General features: G+C 38.8%; 1 protein-coding gene across 7 annotated transcripts in view; it reads left to right on the forward strand.

Moving 5' to 3' along the window:
• Positions 1-25015, forward strand: part of fgfr1a (fibroblast growth factor receptor 1a) — a 136380-nt gene that overhangs the window by 67934 nt on the left and 43431 nt on the right. For 6 of the 7 annotated variants that reach the window (XM_039768563.1, XM_039768565.1, XM_039768559.1 and 3 more), the window contains 2 exons: positions 873-1083; positions 21659-21916. In XM_039768563.1, the coding sequence (XP_039624497.1) occupies positions 873-1083; positions 21659-21916 (469 nt within the window). The remainder of the gene's footprint in view (positions 1-872; positions 1084-21658; positions 21917-25015) is intronic. The other variant, XM_039768566.1, reaches the window with a different exon arrangement.

Raw genomic sequence — 25015 nt, forward strand, 5'->3', positions numbered from 1 at the left:
CGCACTCCCACTGAAGCACCCACATGGCCCACACTGAAGGAAAAGCATCAGCTAGTCATGGGCCTTCTAAACCAAATGGAGTCATCCAGTACATTACAGCTGATCTCAGCCTCAAATGATCTCATTGGTTCATGTGTCAGTGTGTGACCAGAGCAAGAGAATAGCAAAAAGCCATGCAACTTACATATAAATTTAGTGGGGTATTTGAAAATTAATTTTACTTTTTGCTGATGTTTCTATAAAATAACAAAAAAAGTTTAAAGTACTGATTAACTAAGTCAATTTTAACACTATCATTCATTTTACATTAAAAACAAATCGGATCATTTTCTGATTTTTGGAGATGGCCGAAATTCGGTGGGCGTGTGTATGTTTAATTTTAGAATGTATTTTTTTTATAGTGTTTTTGTTTGTAATGTTTTGTTTTCCTTTTTCTTTTACTTTACTGTTCTTGACCACTCGGGAAGTCCATTTTTGTTTCCATTCTTTCACAGAAGGGGGTCCTACGTTGTATCCATGCTTTGCTTGTAAATATTTAATAGTTTAGTAGTTCATGTGCACTTTTAATGACAGTGCAGTTGAAGTCTGGGGTGCTCTTCTTTTTTAGAGATTCTCTGAGAGATTTTGTTTTGGTAGGAATGTGAATTCTCGGAGCAGATGTGACTGTTGTGCTTTCATCTTTGTTTAGTTTGAAATAATATCCATCTTCAATGTCACTCTTTTATTATTCTTAAGTAAGGTCACGATTAGGGCAGCATCTCTAATCCCCCTTCTGCGGCAGTTGTGCCAATGAATTAACTGTAAGGGTAATGCTTCATACCATTCATCTTATTTCTTGGATGACGATCTCTTATCTCTTTCCTCCCTTGTAGACGGCTACCACCAAGCTGCAAGATCATCTTACAGGCCTGCATTGGCCACCACTGCTGCTGAGATGGCTCTTCACCACCTGGACTACCCACCACAGGAGTAGTAGCTGTCCAACTTATCCTAGAGGAATGATTCCTTGGGGTCTTCTTGTCTTGCTAGCCCTGCTGGCGCAGTCAGCATGGGCAGAGGCTCGGCTAGCTGTCAGTGATCAAGGTAAGCCCTTTGTACCTGCTTGGGTAAAATTCAATGAATTTTGAAATTGCTTATTAGGTTGCACTGGAAATGGCTCACAGCTTGTGCTTACCATGTCCTGACCCAATGGGGTCATTATCTACAGGCAGCAATCAGTCTATATATGATCTCTGAGAAAAGGTTAGCCTAGCCATTTTGTTTATTAATTTCACCAGATCAGTGTACTTCAAAAAAAAAACAAACTTTAAATAAGGAAAGGAATGACCAACAACATCTTTTAGGTTGACCTCCATTGTCTAATGCATCTCATAGTTCAGGGCATAGTAGTGCATTGCTGCAGTGCATGATGAGCTGAAGCAACAATGCTTCTCCAATTGTCTTGGCAATCAAGCTGTCTGGGGTGGGATCATTTAAGGTGTTTTTTTTTTTTTGTTGTTTGATGATTCACTTGACCTTGTTTCTGCCCCACTGTGCACTGCTACAGGTTGTGCAATGCCCCCCCAGAGTCTTATCATGTCACAGCAGCAGCACATTTTTCATTTGTCAGGTCTGCTCTCAAAATGCTCTGTACACTCCATCTAGTGTTCCATTGGTAAAATACCACTTTTCCAAATACCACGTGTGCCCTGCATCAGTGGTTCTATCTTTTGTGTTTCTAGGCTTTAGTTTGGCAGCTTGGCAAGTCTCACTACATGGTACACTGTGCCAGCTGCACATGCTCAATGGATCTACTGTGTTGCGTTTCCTAGAGCATATCTCTTACTTATGTACTTTACATTGCTTGGTGTGTTTAAAGTGTTTCCCCTTGGAGATGTATATATTGGAATGGAAACATATTAAAAGAAATTTTGTCCTTGACTAGAATCTCTGTGAATCAGAAATCAGACATTAGGAAGCTTGTTCATGTGCCTTTTAATTTCTCTTCATGAAGATGGGGCATCCTGTAACAGCAATCTACTAAGGAATAGTACCCTGAGCAGATTTCTCAAAGGAATGGCCCAGAGCAAAGTTACAGTCTCATATTTATAAGCAATTGTATTTACATAAAAATGCAGAACTAATGCTTACACAACATCTGACATTTACTCTGATTGGTTAGCTTATACACCTAAGCAGCATATGTCACTTATTGTGCTCACCTTGCTACTTCAGTAGATGACTTTCCTGTCCTCCATAATGCTTAGTGTTTTCCATATGGCCCAGTTGTTGATTATTTTCAATTGCTTCCTATAATTTGAAGAGTGGCTTGGTGGCACAGTAGTTAAATTCACTGTAGCTACTGCCTACAGTATATCTGATTTGCACATTCTGTGACTTTTTCTCTGTGTATTCTGATTTTCCTTCCACATCCCAAAATATTAATTTGGCAAATCAAAGTTGGCTCAGTCTTGACGCATGCATTAGTGTGCCCTGCAAAAGACTGGCATTCCACTCTGGGTTGATTTCTACCCAGTGTTCCTAGAAAAGGCACCGGCTGCCCTCCACTGTATTTGGATAAGGAATGGATGGATTTATAACATTTAGATTTTTCTTATTGGATATGTTTGTTTTTACCGCACTTTTCTCTGGTGAGCATTATACATGCGGTTATAGCACATTTTATTTTTGGTAGTTTGATTACAGGTTGAAGTGAGTTGCTCATTGGTAAGGGTAGATTCAGAATTTTTGCAATTTGTAGTCCAGTGACGTAACTGCTTGGCCCTACACAAACATGCATAAAGAAATATATTTGCTAGTGCACAGAACTTAAGTTTCTCAGAATTTTAAAGAATTTATTACAGGGTACTGAACCAACCTGCCACCTCTAAAATACCTGAGGCTGGCTCTTCTCTTCCAGTGGCAATGTTTTCAGCTCCTCGTGTAGTTGTTCAGTTTGAGTGGGAATTGGCACTTTGTATGGTATGTGAGCAGTCTGTGAAGACTAGTTCTGCCATGCTGTAGTGGGTGGGATGAGTAGAAGGTGGGCATGGGTGCGCTGAAGGTTGGAGTTAGCCTGGATGATAAAGAACATGAGGACTAACTAATAAACAGTATTTTATATACAAGGCTTGTGGGCTTCTAATCATGCCTGTTGGCACTGGTCCTTTTGATCAGTAAATCTTATACTCTCTCTGTGTTTACTTACCATAGCAGAATTAACCAATTTGACAAAACCCTTCATCGTAGTTCCTTTCCTTAGGCAAGCAGCCAGTTGGTTTCAAGGTGTTTAGGCTGGCAGTGCTTCCTGCTAGAGTACGACAAGAATTTTGTTGATCACATGAACTGAGCTGAATCTGTGAGAAGCAGAGAGCGAGGAGGGTCTTATGGATTGCTGAAGATGCAATGCCCCCTTCCTGTGGAAGATCTCCAAGCATCCACTGCTCCTCCAGGGGATGTAGTAGAAAAACAGGCACTTACCTGCGATGTTATTGCAGTTTGTGACAGGCTGTAAGTTACGTGCTGATTCACGCCCGCCAAACTGCACCCCAGGAAACATATCTGGTGTCTCCAGAGCGAGGTTAGGAGCCGGGAAGTTATAAATTAGCTTGTTCTTGAAACAATATTTGTAACTACGGCCTGGAGCGAGCTTTTACTTTGAGATCGAGTTTCTCCGAGCCAGGAGTTATGGTTTTCATTCACAAAATGATATAAGCCAGCCCCCACCCATTAAACTGAGAAAGTGCTTTTACAGATGGTGAGGATAGTGACCTTTTCATATGGAATGCTGCTTAACCAAAGCAGTTAAGAATAAAGAGATGGGGGTGGGTAGTAGAAATACCATTTTGAAGTGATTAGTGGAAGACGATGGAGGGGTCTAGGTAAATAACCAAAACTTTCAAACCTGTCACCCCCCAACTCCCCTTAAGCATGTTTATCCTCTTGGGTTTCTGGGAGGACCCACTAGGCTCAAATGACTGATTGTGTTAGCTAAAATTCTTTCTTGTCATACACTGTTAACACCAAGTTAAGTGTTCAGCCCAGGGGGAGCCTGGGGTGTTGGAAGAAATGTTTCATGTGGTGCTAGTCAAGGTGAGGACTTTGGTTTTCGCAGCCTTTCAATGTCTGACGGGCTAGAGGGTTAGTGGCTTTAACTAAGCAGCAAGTCTAGGAGTTCTGAGAAGGAAAGACAGTTGGGCAGACCGGCTGTGAGGTATGGATGATATGGATGCCAGACTGCTATACCACCATCTCTCTTTCTATTTTTTTTCTCTAAATTGTAATCTTAGAAACTATCTGAGAGTGCTGTAGCCGGCACAAATTCAAAAATGGCTGACACACTGCTGAAGAGATTCTGCTATAGAATGTTAATTGGACCCTTGGCTAGCTTGCCCTATTTGCTAACCACTGTGCTTCAAAATGCAGTCTGTTGTGTGAATTTATTGCCTTCAGAATAATATAAATAATCTGAGTTTTTCTATGTAGTTCCTACAGAAATATACATATTAATGATGCATAAAAGGTTCTAGTATTTGCATATCTTAGCTGCCAATTCCAATATGCCACAAAGTACAGATCAAATTCTGCTATAGCGAATACCAACGTAATGAAATTTTCAGAATAGCGAATACTTTTTGTTGGCCCGAACAAACTTTCATACATCATATGAAATAAATTTACTTTTAACGAAATTGCCAAAAATGGCCAACAAAATGATGAGAGGCAAAAAAATACTTGATGCTGCACCTACACTTCCCATGCCAAATCTCAGGAACCCTGCAACAGGCTGTCATAAAGAGAAAGACAGTCTATCGTGAAATTTCCAGTCTCATGCAGGCTCGGTGAGAATGGGCGTGACTTCATACCCACTGCCAAATTCTGAGTCGGTGCTCCACCGAGCGTCCACGTGGGTAATTGTGTTGTGTGCAGATACTGTACTATTCGAGTTTCATAGTGCTTCTCAAAGTTTTCTTTGAAATGAAGAAAAAGTGAGAAATGCATTAGTTTACGCTGAAAGAAAAATTAACTAATCTGGAGAAAGTTGATTCAGGAAAGAAGAAAAATGACGTGGCAAAAGCATTCAGAATCGCGCTTTCATCTAACTTCTCGTTTTCATTTTGTGTTCATATCTGTATTTCAGTAAAGTTATTTCTAATGACTTGTTTTCAAATAAAATATTTTTTTTCATTTAAGAAGCTCTCTTTTTTTAATATTATCAAGCTTGGTTCACAGAGTTGCATTAAAGACAGGAAGTTGATTCCAAGTGTTCAAGGAAAATACGGGCACTTTATAGAGAAGGTAGATACAGTCTCAAGCCTTCATTCAAAACAGGAGCTGTTCAGTACTCAAGCACATGAGATAGGAGTTGCAACAAAGGGGCAACTTTAGCTCCCATCTTTGAATTAGAAGTCCTCAAGCAGCTTGGAATCATCGCTGTAGTGGACCAGGAGAGTGTGAGGCCCAGTATTTAGAACATTTAACATCATGCGATAAGCACATTATGCAGTAAACCTGATCCTGCAGAAGGCAATCAATTACTTAATCCATGGTGTACTGTTTACCAGACACCGCAGAACAGTTACGGAGCTGTCTTTGCACAGCTGCCATTAGAGATGACAAATCATTGGTGACCCCAGTGACAATAGCATACGTATTTTCCCCATATTTATTAAAACTAAATATCAGTCAGTAGATGGATTGGGAGAGCATTGGTTGGTCATGAGGTCTCTTAAAAGGGGAGTGTGCTGCTCCTGATATCTGTGCAGAAGGATGAAGGTCCAAATCTTTAGATTCCTGGTGCTTCCTGTCTTGCTATATGGTGGCGAGACATGTACGCTAACCAGTGACCTGAGACAAAGACTGGACTCCTTTGGTACTGTGTGTCTTCAGAGAATCCTCTGGTACCACTGGTTTGACTTTGTGTAGAATGAGCGGTTGCTCATGGAATCCCGAATGAGGCACATTACTTGCATTGTGAGGGAACGTCAGTTACGGCACTATGGCCATGTGGCATGATTCCCCAAGGATGTTCCAGCTTGCAGGATCCTCATTGCTGAGAACCGGAGTGGCTGGACTAGGCCAAGGGGATACCCACGTAACACCTGACTGTGGCAGATGGAGTGTCATTTCCCGAGGGTGGGACTGGACCACGTGTCTGTCTGGGGGGTTGCCAACCAGGATCCTGAGCTGTTTCGTCATGTGGTGGGCGCGGCAACTCGCTGTACTAGTGCATGTTCCCCAGCCTGACCTGACCTTTTCCCATGCTCAAGTCGGGCTATAGCAGAGTAGAGGATGTCACATTTAATAAATGTGGCAACTGCACCAAACCAGGAGGCATTGTCCCCCTTTCCCTGAATTATTTTGCTTTTTAAAAGTTGCCCTTGAATTATCCACTTTGCAGGCTGACTAATGTAGTATGACTAGGAGCAGAAGTTATGCATTCAGAAGCAAAAGCTAGTCTAAATTGATGAGCCTCTAGGAGACTGAAGGTTTTGTTGCTGGTTAGGAATAGTGAACTTGAGATGCAACTTTTTTTTCAGTAAGGAAAATACAGAGATTAATGCAGATATGTTTACTTGTCTGCATCCTGTTCTGTGGCAACTGCTTATGCTCCAGGACTGCTTTATATAGTTATCTTTATTTTATTGCCTTTCTTTAGTGCTCTTTCTGCACAAGATCTCCCTTCATGTGTGTGTTCCTTCTAGGGTCTGTTTTTCTCTAGTGTCTCAAAGATGTGTCGATAGTAAAGGGGTGACAATATATAGGTGTGGTTTTGAAGTAAGTGTACCCTGAGATAGACTGGTACCTCCTGATAGTGAAATTTTTAGTTCACAGATCTCAAACTCCAGTCCTGGAAGTCTGCAAAGGCTGCAGGTTTTCGTTCTAACCTTTTTCTTAATTAGTGACCTGTTTTTGCTGCTAATTAGCTTCTTTTGAATTTATTTTAATTGACTTGCTCTTGAAGACTCAAACAATTATTGGGTCTTTTTCCTTAATTAGCAGCCAAACAATGAGATATAAAATGAACCAAAACATGACCAGCAAACTGTGACCATCATACAGTATCTGAAAATTAAAAGGGTGGAGGCCTCAGGAATGCTGATTTGCTCAGGTCCCAAAACATTTCAACAGTGCACTTAAAAAAGTAAAGAGAAAATCAACAATTTTGAAAATGTCTGCTATTGCACAATGAGAGCAGTAACAAGTCATGGAATTAAAGAATGGGTTTAATTTATAACACTCAGCGCCTAATTAAGCAACTGGTTGGAGTGAAATTGATTGGAGTTTGAGGCCCTGATTTCGTTGGTCTTCTGTTGGCTCACTCGCTTCACATTTCATTTGTATTTAAGGAAAGAAATGAAGAAATTCCGGAGAACAAATCTTAATTTTAATTGACTTGTTTTTTTAATTCAAAAGTTAATTAGCAGCAAAAATAGGTCACTAATTAAAAAAAGGGTTCAATTGAAAACCTGTGGCCTGGACTGGAGTTTGAGATCCCCGTTTTTAGCTAATCAAAACCCTGTGATGGAATGGCAGATTTGGACAGTGTATGAATGAAATATGTAACATTTATTTTTATATAGTATGAATGTGCAGGTTTATGGCTCTCCCATGTCCAGTTATGAGAGACTGCTTTTCGACAGCTCAGTCCATTTAAGTTGGTTGCACAACTTTTAAAAGTGGATCTTCTTGGATTGCTAGAATATGCAGTGGTCTCAATATATTTTTTTCCCTTTCATTCTTGGGCAAGCACATGAGTACTGACTAGTATGTGGTGGCTTTCAGGCAGTGGCCTGTGCATCCAGCTGGGCCCTCTGCTTGGGCTTCCCTGTGGTGCGTTCTTTCATGGGGGCCGCTGACAGGTTTCTGGCAAGAGCGCTGGTTTTGTGCATTCCTACCTGTCATCAGACCTGCATGCTGGATGTGAGCCGAGCGACCTTACCTCAATGCCTGCAGGGGCTGAGGTGCCGAGTTTCCAGGTGTCTGCTTCTGTGAAGGTGTAAGACTAAAACTTCTCCAGTGTCCTTTTGTGCCTGTAATGTGTGTGTGTGCACGGTGTATCAACCACGTAGGTGATCCGAAACTTGTTGAAAATAAATTACATAGTAGTAAATAGCAGTTGGACTGTCTGTCAAGTTCTGTAGGTGAACTTTTGTTTTCCTTCTTTCAAGTAACTGATTGGATTACGCGGGTTTGAGGATGTTGTTTTTTTGGTTTTCACTTTTTCTTTTATACATCCTGGATCAATATTTCCTGCCGTGAATCCATTTTGCTTTTCTATGTATATACTCTAATGAGACTAACCTTTTTGAGCAAGTTCATAAAGTCTTGGAATTGTTTTAACTAGTTAAAGATAATTAAGACAGTGCAATTTTTGATCAATGACTCTTTGTAAATCTTCCTGAATTGTATTATTCTGTTTTATACTTATCAAGTAAACTTCCGCAGTAATTCCAAATACACAATAAAAAATAAGTGCAGCACAAAGTAATGTTGAAACAACCAGAGAAACATTTTTCAGTATATACATACATATTGTAATCACTCAGGGGCATTCCACACATGGAGACAAGACTACTAGGGTTTAGTTTTATTACAGGAATGCAGGAGAACCTTTGTGTCCTTCACAGCACTTGAAGTTGTTTGAAGTGTTTCAGTTATCCGAGTCATTTACTTAATACAGTTAGTGTCTTTAATATAGTAAAGTACTGATCTTTGGGGTCCACTTATAATCCACAGAATGATAAGTGCCATGTTCACAAACTGGGTAAGTATTTTGTTTTGGTTATATTCATATGATGACTGGAGCCGCAGTGTCTCATTGGAGTTCCTTGCCCTTTATGAGCCTCGGGTGATTTGCCTCTCTAATGTTCCTAATCCAGGGATGTCCCTGGAAGGCAGCAGTGGCTGCAGGTTTTCTTTTCTTCCACCTTCTTATTCAGTAACCATTTTCTGCTGTTGAATAAACTCTTTCCCTTCATTTTAATTGCCTTTGTTATTTAAGGAAAGGATCCTATGAATTGCTTATTTTTTCGTTAAATGAAAGCCAAGTAAAAATAAAATGAGAAGTGGACCAATGAATGACCAGTTAAGTTGGGGACCACAAACTCCAACCAATTTTATTCCAAAAAATTTCTTAATTAGAAAATGACTCTTGTTGTTAATTTAACTTGCTATTTAATTCCATGGCTTGTTGGTGGCCTCATTCGACCACAGCAGAAAGCACCATCAGAATGTTTTGAGGACCTGAGCAAATGAACTTTACTAGGACCTTCATGTTTTGTTATTTTCTGATATTGTATGCAAGACGCAGGTTGTCTCGTATTAGACTTCATTATTGTTTGGCATTTACTTAAGGAATAAAAGAACCAATCTTAAATAGTAAGTCAATTGAGTATTGAGCTGGAGGATGACCTGACCTGGAGCGCCAACACCAAGGAGCTGCTGAAGAAAGCGCAGCAGAGACTGTATTTTCTGAGAATCCTCACAAAGAACCATCTGCCCAAAAATCTGCTCCTTGCCTTTTATCACTGTTCCATCGAGAGTGTGCTTACGTACGGACTGTTTGTGAGGTACGGCATCTGCACTTCATCAGAAAGGAAAGTGCTCCACAGGGTCGTCAGGACAGCAGAGAGAACAATTGGTTGTACCCTACCCACTCTGGAACAAATCTACACCTCCTGATGCCGCAAAAAAGCGAGACACATTTAACAGGATTCATCACATCCCGGTCATTGCCTCTTCTAGCTTTTGCCATCGGGCAAGAGATACACAGCAATGAAAACCAGGACAAGCCGCCTTAAAAACAACTTTTATCCAAAAGCAATCATGGCCCTGAACTCGGAATAAAACTGCTCCATATCATTCTCCCAATGTACAATATAGACCTTAAGTCAACCAGTGCAAATTGTACATTTAACCAGTGCAATTTGTACATTTTGTAAAGTACTTTTATTACTATTTAGTTTATTTTTTCTTCTTCTTGTCTTTTTAACTCTTGTGCCTCACACTGAGTTGATTGCACCTTCAATTTTGTTATTCCCTTGTAAAAGCTACAATGATAATATCTCTCTATCTATAAAAAAAAAATAGGTCACTAATTAAGAAAATGGTTAAAATGAAAACCCACAGCCAATGAAGACCTCCAGGGTTGGAGCTGCACACCCCTCTCCTAATCCTATCTTATGTTCTCTTGGGAACACCTGACCAGAAGAAGTCATCTATTTTTGTTGTCCATCTTATGCTGGGCTGATATTCTTGTTTATCCTGAACCCTTTCAGGGTGAGAATGTGCTAATGCACTACTGGCTCCCTCCTAAAAGAAAATGAAAAGAAGTATCTAGAATTGTTCAATGCAGTTGAAGTGGCATACCAATCTCGTGTTGCGTGTGGAGACGTGATGAATTGTGAAAACGTGTACAGAGGGTTTAAATCCAGACTCCATCTACCGGTTTAGTTTTTCTATTGCTTGTTTGATCATTTATCTTCGGCGTAGTTCTAAATCGGCATCTGTTATGTGTAACAACAGTTGGCTAATTCAATACACATATTTTGCCGTGCCAAGTTAAATAATGACAGAATGGTGCATTACTTGATACAGTTGACAGACCACCTGTCTGTTTTAAATGAGTTAGGGTTTATTACTGCCAAAGCCTCACACCTAGGCATAGAAGTGGAAACATATAAAGGAGAATGGTGCAAAAAGTTGAGCATTTGCTATATAGGAGTGCAGAGGAGGTCAATCCATCGCCTAATGCATTTTATCTAGAAGTATTGCCCTCCTTTGTGGCAAAATTGTCTTAATCACATAAAAGTCATACTACCAGTAAAACTACTGTACTATAAAATTACACATTTCCTCAGTACCTTTTCCAGGCTCCACCTTCAGGAATCGTGTATCGTGCCTCCAGGTTCCTGAAAGGTCCAGCAGTGCTGGTGAAGGAGCTACTTTCTAATCTTGTTCTCTTTATGCATACGTCAGATTTCAGGATGGATGAATGGCTATTGTTTTTGTCCAAATAGACTTAGGTTGTTCGCAATGATACTGCGGGAAGGAAGCTTTAAAGTCGTGCTGATTATGTACATTTTTTTTTTTTAATGGGTATTGACCTTTTCTGTGATGGGTGCCCCTAGGATTGGAAAAGCTTTTCCATGCATTAAAATTCTTAAATACAAGAGATATTCACTGGTTACATTCTAGCTCTTGAACAGCTCTAAGGTTTCCACTGCCATTATACCAGTTCCCTTCTGACCCATCATTGTTCTGAAAATCAACACTTTAATGCTTGGCACTTGTGTGAATTCCAAGTGTTCTGTGGACTGATATATGCTCATTACTGGCTGTTGAAAACTTTGAATGTCCTCAGTAATAAGTGACATGAATATAAAGAGCCTAAAAGGGGGCACAGAAGGCTGATAGGCTTTATTTACCCTATCAGGTAAAAATCGTAAACGTAGTGTGTCAGTTCTGCCCAGACTCATGGCTCTTGTGCTGATTGCTGCACTGTACATGCAGTGTCAGCTTTTGAGTGTTCCCCCACTACATCTTGAACTATTATTTAACGGCATTTTCCTTTCAACTGACTGGTCCACGCCAATGTGGAATCATTAATATATGATAAATTATAAGGGAAGGGTAAATAAAGTCAAGTTTACTGTTGTGTGTATAGATAGACAGATACTTTATTAATCCCAAGAGGAAATTCACATAATCCAGCAGCAGTATACTGATACAAAAAACAATATTAAATTAAATAGTAATAAAAATGCATGTAAAAGTAGACAATAACTTTGAGTAATGTTAACATTTACTCCCCCGGGTGGAATTGAAGAGTCGCATAGTGTACATAATATAATTAAATTTACTTGCGTGTCTCCTCCAAACAGTTGACAATAACACACTTATACAGTATACAGTACTGTGCAAAAGTTTTAGGCAGGTGTGAAAAAATGCTGTAAACAAAGAATGCTTTCAAAAATGGAAGTAGTACTAGGGTGTTGTACCATGTTAGCCATTATGAATGTAGAGAAAAGCCAAGCAAAATGACACCTTTTATTGGCTAACTAAAAAGATTACAATATGCAAGCTTTCGAGGCAACTCAGGGAAGTGTTAATCATTTATTTTCATCAATCAACAAAATGCAGTGAATGAACAAAGGAGAAATCTAAATCAAATCAATATTTGGTGTGACCACCCTTTGCCTTCAAAACAGCATCATTTCTTCTAGGTACACTTGCACACAGTTTTTGAAGGAACTCGGATGGTAGGTTGTTCCAAACATCTTGGAGAACTAACCACAGATCTTCTGTGGATGTAGGCTTCCTTCTATCCTTCTGTCTCTTCATGTAATCCCAGACACACTCGATGATGTTGAGATCAGGGCTCTATGGGGGCCATACCATCACTTCCAGGAGTTCTTGTTCTTCTTTACGCTGAAGATAGTTCTTAATGACTTTGGCTGTATGTTTGGGGTCGTTGTCCTGCTGCAGAATAAATTTGGGGCCAATCGTACGCTTCCCTGATGGTATTGCATGATGGATAAGTATCTGAGAACACCATTAATCCTGACCAAATCTCCAACTCCATTTGCAGAAATGCAGCCCCAAACGTTCAAGGAACCTCCACCATGCTTCACTGTTGCCTGCAGGCAATAATGAGTACTGCTCTCCAGCCCTTCGACGAACAAACTGCCTTCTGCTACAGCCAAATATTTCAAATTTTGACTCCTCAGTCCAGAGCACCTGCTATCATTTTTCTGCACCCCAGTTCCTATGTTTTCATGCATACTTGAATCGCTTGGCCTTGTTTCCACGTCGGAGGTATGGCTTTTTGGCTGCAACTCTTTCATGAAGACCACTTCTGGCCAGACTTCTCCAGACAGTAGATGGGTGTACCTTGGTCCCACTGGTTTCTGCCAGTTCTGAGCTGATGGCACTGCTGGACATCTTCCAGTTTCGAAGGGCAGTAAGCTTGATGTGTCTCATCTGCTGCACTAAGTTTCTTTGGCCGACCACTGCGTCTACGATCCTCAACGTTGCCCGTTTCTTTGTGCTTCTTCAAAAGAGCTTGAACAGCACATCTTGAAACCCCAGTCTGCCTTGAAATCTTTGTCTGGGAGAGACCTTGCTGATACAGTATAACTACCTTGTGTCTTGTTGCTGTGCTCAATCTTGCCATGACACGAAACTGTCTTCATGAAACAGCATTCTTTCACACCTGCCTAAAATTTTTGCACAGTACTGTGTATATATACTGTATGTATAATAAACTCATATTGGAGTGCTGTGACAGCATCTTTAACTTTTATGTAATTGTATTTTCCTTTCAACTGATTGGTCCACTCCAATGTGGTATCATTAATATATGATACATTATAAGGGGGTGGGGGTATAGTCAAGTTTACTGTTGTGTACCTAATATAATCTCATAATGGAGAAATGTTTGACAACAGCACCAAGACAGACTTTTCACCATACAGATTCGAAAGTAACTTCAGCATAAAATAAGTTCAGTGTAATAAATTAACACATACTTGGTCATCATAACCCACAGTCCCAAGTTAATAGTATGTCTGCATTTCAAACCGAGCCAAAGCCAATACCCACTTGTGAAATGCTTAATTGCTAAAACAATAAATTTATATTTGTACTGATGTGGGAAACACTGCCTAGCATTAAAGGCGACAAGAATGTGTCTGCATGTCGACAATGTCTGAGTCAAGTTTGCTGACTTGCGTTCACCTTGTGACTTGGTTCACCACTATGCATGCAGGCCTGGTCTTGCACAGTACTCTTTGCATTATTGTATTCCAGACAAGCCAGAAGGAACCAACTTTAGAAAGATGGTGTTGAGTCCATCTCGACCTCCCCACTTTTTAGACTCTTGATGCGGTCTGTTTGACTCTTCCTAAATACCAGGAGATGTCTTCTGAAAGCAGGGACTGCATCTTTCAGTGCTACAGCTGCAGCACGCATATGCATTATCTTTATTACTCTGCTACTGGCAGTCATGTGTATTGTTTGGGCTGATGTCCAAGTGCAGCAATTAGCAAATCCGAAAAAAAGTGAGTAAGAGTCGGCATGTGCGTTCTGCAGGCCAGTACCTGCATGAATTTAGCAGTATAGAGATTGATACAGCAACATCTGCTGGTACCGGGTGAAAGTATCTAATTTCTTATGGTTAGGCAATTTTATTTTGTTTACATTTTAATCTCAGGTTATTTACAGTTGGTCTACATTGATATGTGTGTCTATGCATTTAAATGCTGCAAAGCTTTATTCTTCACATCATAGTTGTAAATACAGTTTTTGATAGCACTCTGAGCCCATGAAAAGTGCTGTTTGAGTATAATAGATATGAATTAAAAAAATTGCCTTAAGTCAGGTCGGATGAAGGCCTGCCATTGTGAAGGTAAGACTAACAGTTTATTGTGTAATTCTACCAGTCACTTGAATGATTTACCATGCTGTTTTGATATGTTTTAAATAAGACAGAAGAATAAACGGACATGTGATCTGTATTAATATAGCACTAACTACACAATTAAATGGGTGGCTCTAAAATTATTTATCGCTCAAAGTTCAAAAAGTTCAAGTTTAGGTTCAAATGGGATAAGAACCTATTCTGGAAACATCTGGCATAAAACAGAAACCAATCTCCAGACAGGCAGTAGCACAATATTTGGATGAATTATCCATAGAAAAAGCCTACAGACTTGGCCTTTGCATGTGGCAAGACCAGTGACTACAGGTCAGAAGTTTTAAGAAGGCTTTGATGTTGGTTTTCTTCAGTTTCTTAAATGTAATACTTGCTTCTTTCTTACATTTTCCCTTGCAATGATCTTAGCACTATTGTGATATAATTAAGCATTGTTTGGAAAGTAATTTGGGTTTGAAGAGAGATTTTTTTCTGTGATCTACAGTCAAGAGCTGTGAGATGTTCACGCTCATTAGTTCAACGTCTTATCTGTGTTTGTAGATGTATGTGGGCAAATTAATAAGGTATGGTGGTATAGTGACACTGGACGTCAGATCCCAAGGTTGCTAGCTATGTTCCCAGCTATAACTATAAATTTGTGCTGTCTGTGCTCCAATTGATTTTTTTATTTTTTTTATTTATTAAAAATGTAAACTATTATAACATGGCCAAATGTAATTGTATATAGCTATGTAAAATGTGTGATTTATGTGTGTACGTATATACCATTGTGAAACTTAAGTAATCCTTTTCATGGATGTGATGAGCCAGAACCTATCCCGGCAGCATTATGTACAAAGTGAGAAAAATCGCCCAATCCTGCATATTCACATGGGACCAATTTAGCTTTGGTAATTACTTTTGATAAATGTCTTTAGCATGCAAGAATAAAACTGGAGTACCTGTACAAAATACCATGGAGAGACTGGAAGAATATATAAAATGAGCACAAACACAGGGATTCAAATCAAGGACATTGGAGCCAAAAGGTGGTAGGGTGCCAACTTCTGCCCTGCCATACCTTCAAGTGTGTGTCTATAAAATATGTGTATGTTTGTACCATTTCCTTCACTACAGACAGTGCTACCAGGATAGGTTCTTGTCCTCAGATGTCTGAATTGCATTAAGTAGATTTCAGAATATTGTGCTGTAAGTGAGTAATTATCTTAAGTTTGCAGTGCGGCTAATGTTGTAATGTAAAGTGTTACTGATTGATTAAGGGATGTTTTTGAGGCAAGCACTGCTCGATGGACATGTTCAGTTCACTGCTGAGTCGCACTTTATATGGAGTTGACATATTCTGCTGTGTTCATGAGGATTTTCCCGAGGTAATGGTTTTTTTCTTCACAATGAGGCATGATCTAGGTTAAATGTCAGGTTGGGAATGGCACTGTATGAGTGCACATTTGTTTTAGCATGTCCTGCATATTCTTTCTTGCCATGGTTGGCTGTAACCCCTGTAAACATACAGATGAAAGTAGAATGTTCTGCTACACCAGGAGATTAACACGTAAGGTGCATCAGGCCAGCATGACCATGGCATATATCCTGTTCCACTCAGTAACTTTCTGTTGAAAGATTATTTTGTTTTTAAAGGCGTTCTCCAGACTTTTATTTTACTGATACCAACTCCTTATTGAAGGAAAGCTAATGGCTTATGCGTACAACCGTCATTGTTGCATTTTTGCTTTGTAAAGGTGCCGTGGATGGTGCATACTATTAACATAATTTTCTCAAACCTGAGTTAATGCCATTATATAAAGTAAACATTATTGTGATTGACGTGTATGTTTTACTTTGGATCAGTTTAATTTAATTGGGGACTGTTTTAATGAATACAGAATGACAAGTGTCCATGATGAGTAGAAGTCAGGAACTGACCGCTGGGCTGTAGTGGGTGGTATGAACACTCGAAGTGGTCATCGTTGAGTACGCCAGCTTATATGATGGACAGACACTGATGACTTGCACCTCTGATTTAGTTTGTGATTCTAATTGTTGGGGTTCCCCTCACCATCCTAAATTTTCCTTCAGCATAGGAAGTCAGGAATGAGGAATTCTTGAGGTATTCCACCCTGAAATGAATCTAACAAATAACTAACTATTATTATGTTATCATACAGAGTCCGGGACAGTCATGCTTAAGAACATTTAAAGTCCAAGACAATGTCAGTAAATGTGATTGGAATCAGTTTTGTCAGAGGCATTTTTTTTTCTTTTCCCCCTTCAAAGAATTAGAGCTGTATTGCCGTTGAAATTTCTTAAAAACGGTTTCTTTTGAAGATTAGCTTTTTAACCGCAGAAGTTTTATTATTTGACGCAATGGCTCACAGCCCGCAAAACTTATTAAAATGCTTTTGTATGGAAAGACATGCTGGAAAATTGGGGTAGGTTATTAAATCAGATGCAAGTTCAGGCTGCCGTTGAAAAGAACAAGTTTCAGTTTAAAAGTCTACTTGTGGAGGAGTAGGGGGAGCAGACTTTTTTTTTTTCCTTTTGTTTTTTGCTTTTTTCCCCTTTTTGGTGGAGAAAGTGCCCCCCCCCCCTTTTTTTTTTTTCCCTTATCACCCCTTCAAATCCCAAACACCCCCCACCCCTTCCTGTTGGGATTAGAGGGCCTGCCAGGCATGTGTGCTTCAGGAAATACCTTCAGTAGGCCCAAATACCGTCTCCATGGTAACTGGCGCTGAAACCTGCTGGTACAAGCCTCTCTGCTGCTTTATTGTTTTTTGGAGGTCTTTGTTGGGACGTCTGTCTGGCAGTTTAGTTGGTGGGGGAGAAGGTTTCGGAGCACTAGGTTACAGCTCTAAATGTAAGCTTGCTGTTTTCAATTCTGCATAAGAAAAGTGCCAGAGCATTTGGGCCAGGGCTGGGTGCTTTTAGTCCTCACCCCTTCTTTTTCTTTTTATTTAAATTCAATGGAGCTGTCACAAATGCACCAATCCCCCCCGCACACCCCCACTAAACTGAAAAACCTGGAAGTGGCATTGAATGGCTGGGTCTTAAGGTTAATTTGTTAACCGTTCCTTTTCAGGGTGGTGGTTTTCTTTTCTTGTGTTTTGCTGTCTGTTACGTTCTCAACTCCTAATGCATCCAAGCTGTACGGTCTTTACGTTCAAAGCCTCTCTATTTTTTTTTTTTGTTTTGTTTAATTTAGCTGTTTGCCAGCACTCCATCCCAATATCCAGTTAAAACAGGGCAACAAACTACAGATTTTCTTTCAAAAATGTTGCCTGCATTAGCCTTTCATTCTATTTTTGAGCAGAGGTGGTGACAGCAGATGCAAAGCAACTGCCTTTCCTGTCCCCTTACCTTCAAAGAAATCTGAACCAAGAAAGAAATATGGAAACAATACCACAGTCCTACATTTTTGCGGTCTCCATACATTTATTTTTGTGACCGTATACAGGAAGACATCATTATGGCAGTTATTTCCTTCTATAATTAATAAGCTGAAGAATACCAGAAGGCTTTTATAAATGTGTGTTGAATTATTTGCTAAAAGAATGAATGAAAAATCTTTTTTTTTTTTTTTTTTAATTTAAAAAGTTGAAAGAATTCAGTCTTAAAAAAGTTCTTGAAAACAAGATCAAAGAGGCGCTTTTATTTGGCAAATTTGAAAGTGGAAAATGGTGGCAGTATTGGGATATGAATGCATGCAACAGAAATTCAGCTACGAAAATGAAAAAGTAACAGATTACTGGCATAAACCCGAAACAATACATTTTCCCTGTTTTCTGTTCAGTGTTGTGTAGGTGGAAATACATGTCTTCTATTTGTATGTCAGTCATAAAATTAAGCTACGTTTTCCCTAGTTCATTTAACAGTTAACAGTGACAGTTGTGAGAGGGGATATGCATAAACTTATTTTAAACTTTATTTTAACATAAACTTTATTATTTATTAAATTATTATTTATTAAATGTTTATTTTAACATAAACTGCATTAATTTGTCCATTCAGTGGACCCACTTTATGCATTCGGCAGCCTTCTTTACAGTGTATGCCAGTCTGCCATAGGACACACACTAGCTCATACCAGAACAAGTCAGATTTGCAAGTTATTGTGCATGTCTTTAGGACAGGACTGTCAAATTTGGATTCTGGAGGGCTGCAGTGGTTGTTCAAGTCACTTTCATAATTAGTAACCAGTTATTGCAGTTAACTGAACTTCTTTTATCTTAATTTTAATTGACTTCGGTTTTTGGATTCAATACCTTTGGTTAGTTAAAGAAAAAACAAAACTGCATCCAAGCAATAATATGTGCAAGTCCAACTAACTCAGTCTCATTAGAAACCAGTGTTTCCATCATTCATGATCTGTTTCTATAAAATATTTGAAAAAGTGGAGATCTGAGAAAATCTGGTGTGGCCCATGAAATATGTTAATGGTGATCGCAGTAAAAAGAAAATTAAGTTTTGGACAAGTCTTTTGTGACAGAATGAGTGAACTAGCATGCATTGGTCTAAAAAAAAATTCAAACCACAGAGATAACTGGCTACCTAGCTTTGTATCTCATTCATGTTTGGCTACTAGTTAAGGAAAAAAAAAAAAACTGAATCTTAAAAATAAATAAATACTGCAAAGGAAACCTGTTTCATTAGCACCAATAATTGCTTACTAATTAGTTAAGTGACTTGAATGAAAACCTGCAGCCACCGCAGCCCTCCAGGATGTGAGTTTGACACCTCTGCTTTAGCATATGAAAGGTATGTGGAGACTCTAGTTTCTGTAACCGTGAGGCATCTGTGCACTAAAAACTCTGACACAGAGAGGATTTGTACAAATAAATTAAACATAAATGAACTTGATATCCAGCCTGTGCCTTTCTGTATTTAAAAGATACAATTTATCAAATATCAATGGGATAGAAACAGTTAAGTCACATTAGGCTGGGATTTCCTCATCCTCCATTACAGATCATTAATTATTCTTATTGATCGCTTTTATAATTTACTGATATAGATATAGATAGATAGATAGATATATAGATAGAGATATAGAGATAGATATATAGATATATAGATATATATATATAGATATCTATATAGATATATATATAGATATATATATAGATATCTATATAGATATATAGATATAGAGATATAGAGATAGAGATAGATAGATATATAACATTTGGAAGGGGAATCATTTATTTGTCCCACAACAAAAAGTGGAAATTCCCTCTTCCATTCTCTCCTGACCCCACCCCCCTCCCATTATGTGGCGCCTCTCATAACTGCTCTCTTTTGTAAAACTGACAAGCCTGTCAAGTGAAGAGCAGTAGCCTTTGGCCTTCTGGTCATCTCTGTCCTACCCACTTGAATTCTTATGTCAAAGGTCTTTCCATAAGATGACATTTTTTGTTCTGCAATATTAGATGAGCAGAGTTCTTTCTTAATATAAAATTTAAAAAAATAAAGACATTCTGATCTCTTTCTTGAAAAGAAGCTTATTTACATGTTGCCAGAGATTTAAATAAAAAGCATTTAATTGTGTCTAGTAGCTTTTTCATTATTTTTTATTTAACAATTACCAATTTTGTTCTTTCCACTTGACAGTTGGACAATGATCTTTCTCTATGTTTTGTGTAATAGAATTGCTTTTCCCTTCTCCTGAGGTTTCCTCACAGAGAATTTTTAAATCTAGTGGTTTGTTGGCTTAATGAAATTTTGGACTTTTTGTTTGAGGAACTTTCAGTCCACTTCCTCGTGTCCTCCAGGCCTACACAGTGTTTCGGTGTCGTATAGTATGAGCCATAGCGTCTAGACTTTATTTCACCTGGCCTGTTGGTATTTGGCCGTGTCAAAGTATTTTGTGTGAAATGCATTCCAGTTTATCACTTTATCGAATCGAATGTTCTTTAAAAGGAAGCATTTTAGGCAGCAGACTAATCAAGACTCTCGGAAGATGAGATCATGTGTTGCCAGTCTACGCTCTTGTTGGACAGTTAATAAAATGGTTGATATTGAAATGAAGTAGTTTGTTCACTTGGACTGGGCCCAGATGAAAGGAAGCCAGTGGTTGGAGTGTACCTTGCAAGGTAAAATTGTATGCGAAAGGAAGAAGGCAGTGATAGAATATTATCTCTGCTGAGTTATCTTCATCCTCACCAGGACTGAACTGAAGTGATGGTGGAAGTCGTACCAGTTTATCTGTAGAATAACACTTGATTGTTTTATTTTTAGTGTATTTACTTATCTCTCAAAATGGAAAAGTCATCTGTTTTGTTAAATTTAGCTGGCTGTTTATTCCTCTGCTTTTCTCTTTGGTCTGGAATACAAATTAGAGAGAAAGAGACATCTGCTCGCAAAAACATGGCAATTTTAGTTTGCATACAAAGTCCCACTAAATTTAACTTTTCTACATCAGCCTTGTTTCTGAAGTTGCTGAGCAAAGTGCTATGCATCAAAGAAGTTTTATGTTTCTGGATGAAGCAGAGTTTCCATGGAGAACACCAGTGGAAAATTGTAGTGGATCTGTTTCCTGGTGGGTTTAATGGATTCAGATGTATCCTCCAAATTTCAAACTGTCTATACCATGTACTTGCTCTCCTCCAAGCCAAGAAGAGGTTTGATCTGTCAACTCCTTTTCAACACAAGAGATAGAAGGATGCTCAGATTTTCATTCTGCTGCTCCTGTTTTTGAATGACATCTCACTGCATAAAGCCTTGGATTTATTTTAGTCGAGGCAAGTGGATCCAAGTTCATTCAGTGCCAATAAGCATTTTACTACTACAGCTACTACTACAGGATGATAATTCAGTTATTGTGGATTTTGGATGCCACACTATTACGATTGGATCAGATCTACTGGAAACTACAGTATATTCTGGGCACCTTCTGTTAGTGCTACTGAAGAGATAGTGAGAAGCACATGTTCCAAAAAATGTTCTTGCTTTATGATATCATTAGGTGAGCATGTCTCCTAACTTTGGGTATTCTACTGCATTTGTACAGTGGCTACTTCAGTGCTCAAACTGAGTTGGATGTGGGTTGGCATTTTGGCGTCATCACCGTTTTCTTGATAATCATTTTTTTGTTGATTTTGCTCTGCTGTGTTGCATTCTGTATAGGAATGATACTTTGGTTAATGTGCTCTTAAGAAGATATTGATTAGCTCTTGATCTTAGTCGTGACTTTTAGACCCCCTTAATGCATGTGACTTTTTTCTTCTTTATTTAAATCTCTGCCCTCTCTAGTCCCACCCGGTGCGCGAATGGATTCCTATGTGGTGCGACCAGGAGACCGTGTAGAGCTGCACTGTAATCTACGTGACGATGTTCAAAGCATCAACTGGACCAAAGACCTTAAAGCCCTGAGTGATGGACAGCGTACCCGCTTTAAAGAAGAAGTGCTGGAGATCCAGGAAGCCTTTCAAAGTGACTCGGGCCTGTACGCCTGTGAAGCCATCGGCCCATCTGGCAGTAAAACCACCTATTTCTCAGTTAATGTCTCAGGTATGTGGCAATTCCGTGTAGAATGTTGAGGGTCACAGAAATGTTAGTGTCTGAAAATGAAGATGTGTAGGAAATCTGAGAATGGGCAACCTTTGTTTCTTTTTGAATCAGAGAAGTTATCCATTACAATTTTAAATGTGCTTTAGTGTGGACCTGGTAGAAGTTGGCTGCTTTGTTGAATTCATTTGTCTAGCTGGAATGCCCCTTAATGGCAGGTTGGTAACTCTTGAACTAAACCCTTTCTAGGCATTCTGGAAAAGGTCTTGATAAAATTTTTCTTCAGTGGGGTTTGCAGGCAATCAAGCAAATATGATGACCCTTGCTTTCAGCATTCAGGCATCTCTTGGAAGAAGATGCCTACTTTAAGAGTGGGAGGAAACCCAGATGGTGCATCTGATTTATTTATTTATTTATTTTTTTATAATCCTTCCTGTATAATAGATGAATATAACCATGCATGCTTGCTTATGAAAATGTATAGATGTACAGAGAGTGATAGAAAAATCAGGTTCTTGGATTTGTGATCTTCAGTGGTGATTTGTACAGTGTGTGTAAGTGAGATCTGAAGATGAAGGGAGTTTATGATGAGATATACCTTCTAGATAAGGTAAATAAGAATTAAAGTCCAAAGAAGTGCATAGATAAAGAGAAAAAAAAGTTGGGTGAGTGTCCTGGAGCTTTTAAATGGCAGTGAAGTTTTGTTGTGAATACAGTGGACTCCCATGTTGGACTTGTATAATACGTTCCTTTTAGGCATGTCTGACTTGCATTACCAGAAAATCCTTGTCCCTCACTTCTGGTTTGCAAGTGTGTGGATAAATGAGAGAGTATTTACCCGGTATACAGAAAATGAATAAAATGAGTCACAATCTGTACAGTATGAATGTAGAACACTCTACCTACTTGTGCCTTTTGTATTCAGTGTGCTTCTCCTTCTGGAAATATTATATAAAAAAGGAAAGGCCAGCAAAATGTTGATCTAATTAGAGAGCAGTTGTAGCCATGAGATGGTTTATTTCAATAATTTACCAGACAATATCATTCTCTAGGCTGTGTGGCAAACATTTTTTTCGTTTTAACTCTCCTTAATGGACTCTGTAATAAATCATCAAGTTATGTGTTTTCTGCCCTTTTGCACCTACATTTTTCAGTAATAAAATGAGAAGATATGTTACAACTATAATTTTTTGCTCTACTGGTAGAATAAAGCTCTTTGAAGAAAGCATGAGGTTTGGGAGTTAAGCCTTTTAAAAATTGACTATGCTGGCTCACTGCTTCACAGTTTCCTTGCATGTTTGTGGATTTGTAAGAATAATATGCTGTAGTGAGTTCTTCGGCATGCGTTTTTCAGTTTACATATATTGTACACAGTAGGAGCTTCTTTTTTTAAATTGAGCAGAATATTATAGTAGGATTTCTGTGGATGGTCAGAATTTGCTCTTTAAGTATCAAAAATAACAGTATCCTACTACTAATGTGTTTAGAGTGAAAAAGTGGTTTTAAATAGAATATGAATGTTGAAAACGGGAGAACATGAGTGATTAAATAAATGCATAACCATTTTTGGTGCCACTGTTTGAATGTTAAAATCAGTACTTAGGTATGTTATATGCATATTGCATTGTTGTAAATCAGTGGAGAAAATATGGTCTCAAAAGAGAGCAGTCCGATCCGGGCAGTATTATTGACATGGAAAGCAAGACGTTTGTTGAATTTAAAAAAAAAAAAAAAATCTGTCTTGATGAGCTTTTTGTACAGTAGTTCTACCAGATCTTTGATGAATCACGCAGGACAGAAGCATCCATGTAAAATCTTTCAACCCAATGACAGAAGAACACAAGCAAACTTCAATAACTGCATGCACTACCCAAACTTGAAAATATGATTGGGTCTGAGCTGAACTGATCCCAGAAATGGCAGCAAGAGACCTGCTTGCCTTGAGCTTTGTGGAAAGTATGGACTTTAAGAACTAATAAGCCACGTTGAGCATGATTATTAAGGTCCCTCCTGGAAGGTCATCAGTGGTTGGAGAAGCAATACAAAGAAATAGCTACAGTAAAAATAAAAAATGTAGCTCCAAATAACAGTTTAGAGCCCACCAGTTAATATTGCTGACTGTTCAATTGGAATGTAGAGGTAAAAAAAAAAAATTGAATGTGAAGACAGTGAAATGTGTGTGGCCCACTGTTGATTTTACCTTGTATTTCCTTGCAGAAAAATTGCAATTTTTTTATGTACATGTCTTGCACAGTTGATCCATCAGGGCTCTTTCATAAAAGGAATAGAAAAAAGTACAGATATTCCTAATAAAGTGAGAGCTGTTGTGAGTCTAGTTGTAGTACGGCAATGGAAGGTGTCAATATTGAAGAGCATTTAAATTAACTTTGTATTGTAATATTCAAACAGGGTTGACAAGAAAATCCTTTATTTGGAAAGGGGACTGCTAGTAATGGTTACTTCTGTTATCAACTGTAGCCTTATGGCTACCTAAATATCAAAATGTGTTAGAATGAATGTTCCTAGATGGTGATGGATCTCTACATGTTTGTGAGACTATAGGGACAGCTTGGTTATTAACTAAACAAAAGGGCCTGATGGACTGAATGGTCTCCTCTTGTTTGCCAAATGTCTTGTGTTTCTTATGTGCAATATCTTATTGAATTCCCACAAAGTATAGTGAGGGCCATTATTAAAAATCAGAAAAAATATGACACCGTGAAGAATAGGATGCCCTGCAGAACTCTGTATTGAAATGGGAAGAATCGCAAGGCAAAAACGTGGCACAACCTCCAAAGGAATGGGCAGTAATTGTTTAGGTGCTTAACAAATCAGACCATTAAGGGAAAGAGGCTGTTAAGCAAGTGCAATTATTAAAAAAAAAAAAAAAAAAAAAGCCATTTGTATCAAATCAGGTCATGTGAGAGATCAAAAGTAGAAGTGAAAGACCATTCCATTCCAGAACTTTGGCCTTGGTGCTACATACTATAGCTACCTACTGTGTGGAAGGAAAATCATCTCTTCACTGATGAAAGATGATGGCTTATACATATAGAAAGTACAGTAAAGTGTGGCTGAATCCCAGAAGATACCTGTAGGAGA

This window comes from Polypterus senegalus, chromosome 11 (assembly GCF_016835505.1).
Source record: "Polypterus senegalus isolate Bchr_013 chromosome 11, ASM1683550v1, whole genome shotgun sequence".
Lineage (NCBI taxonomy): Eukaryota > Metazoa > Chordata > Cladistia > Polypteriformes > Polypteridae > Polypterus > Polypterus senegalus.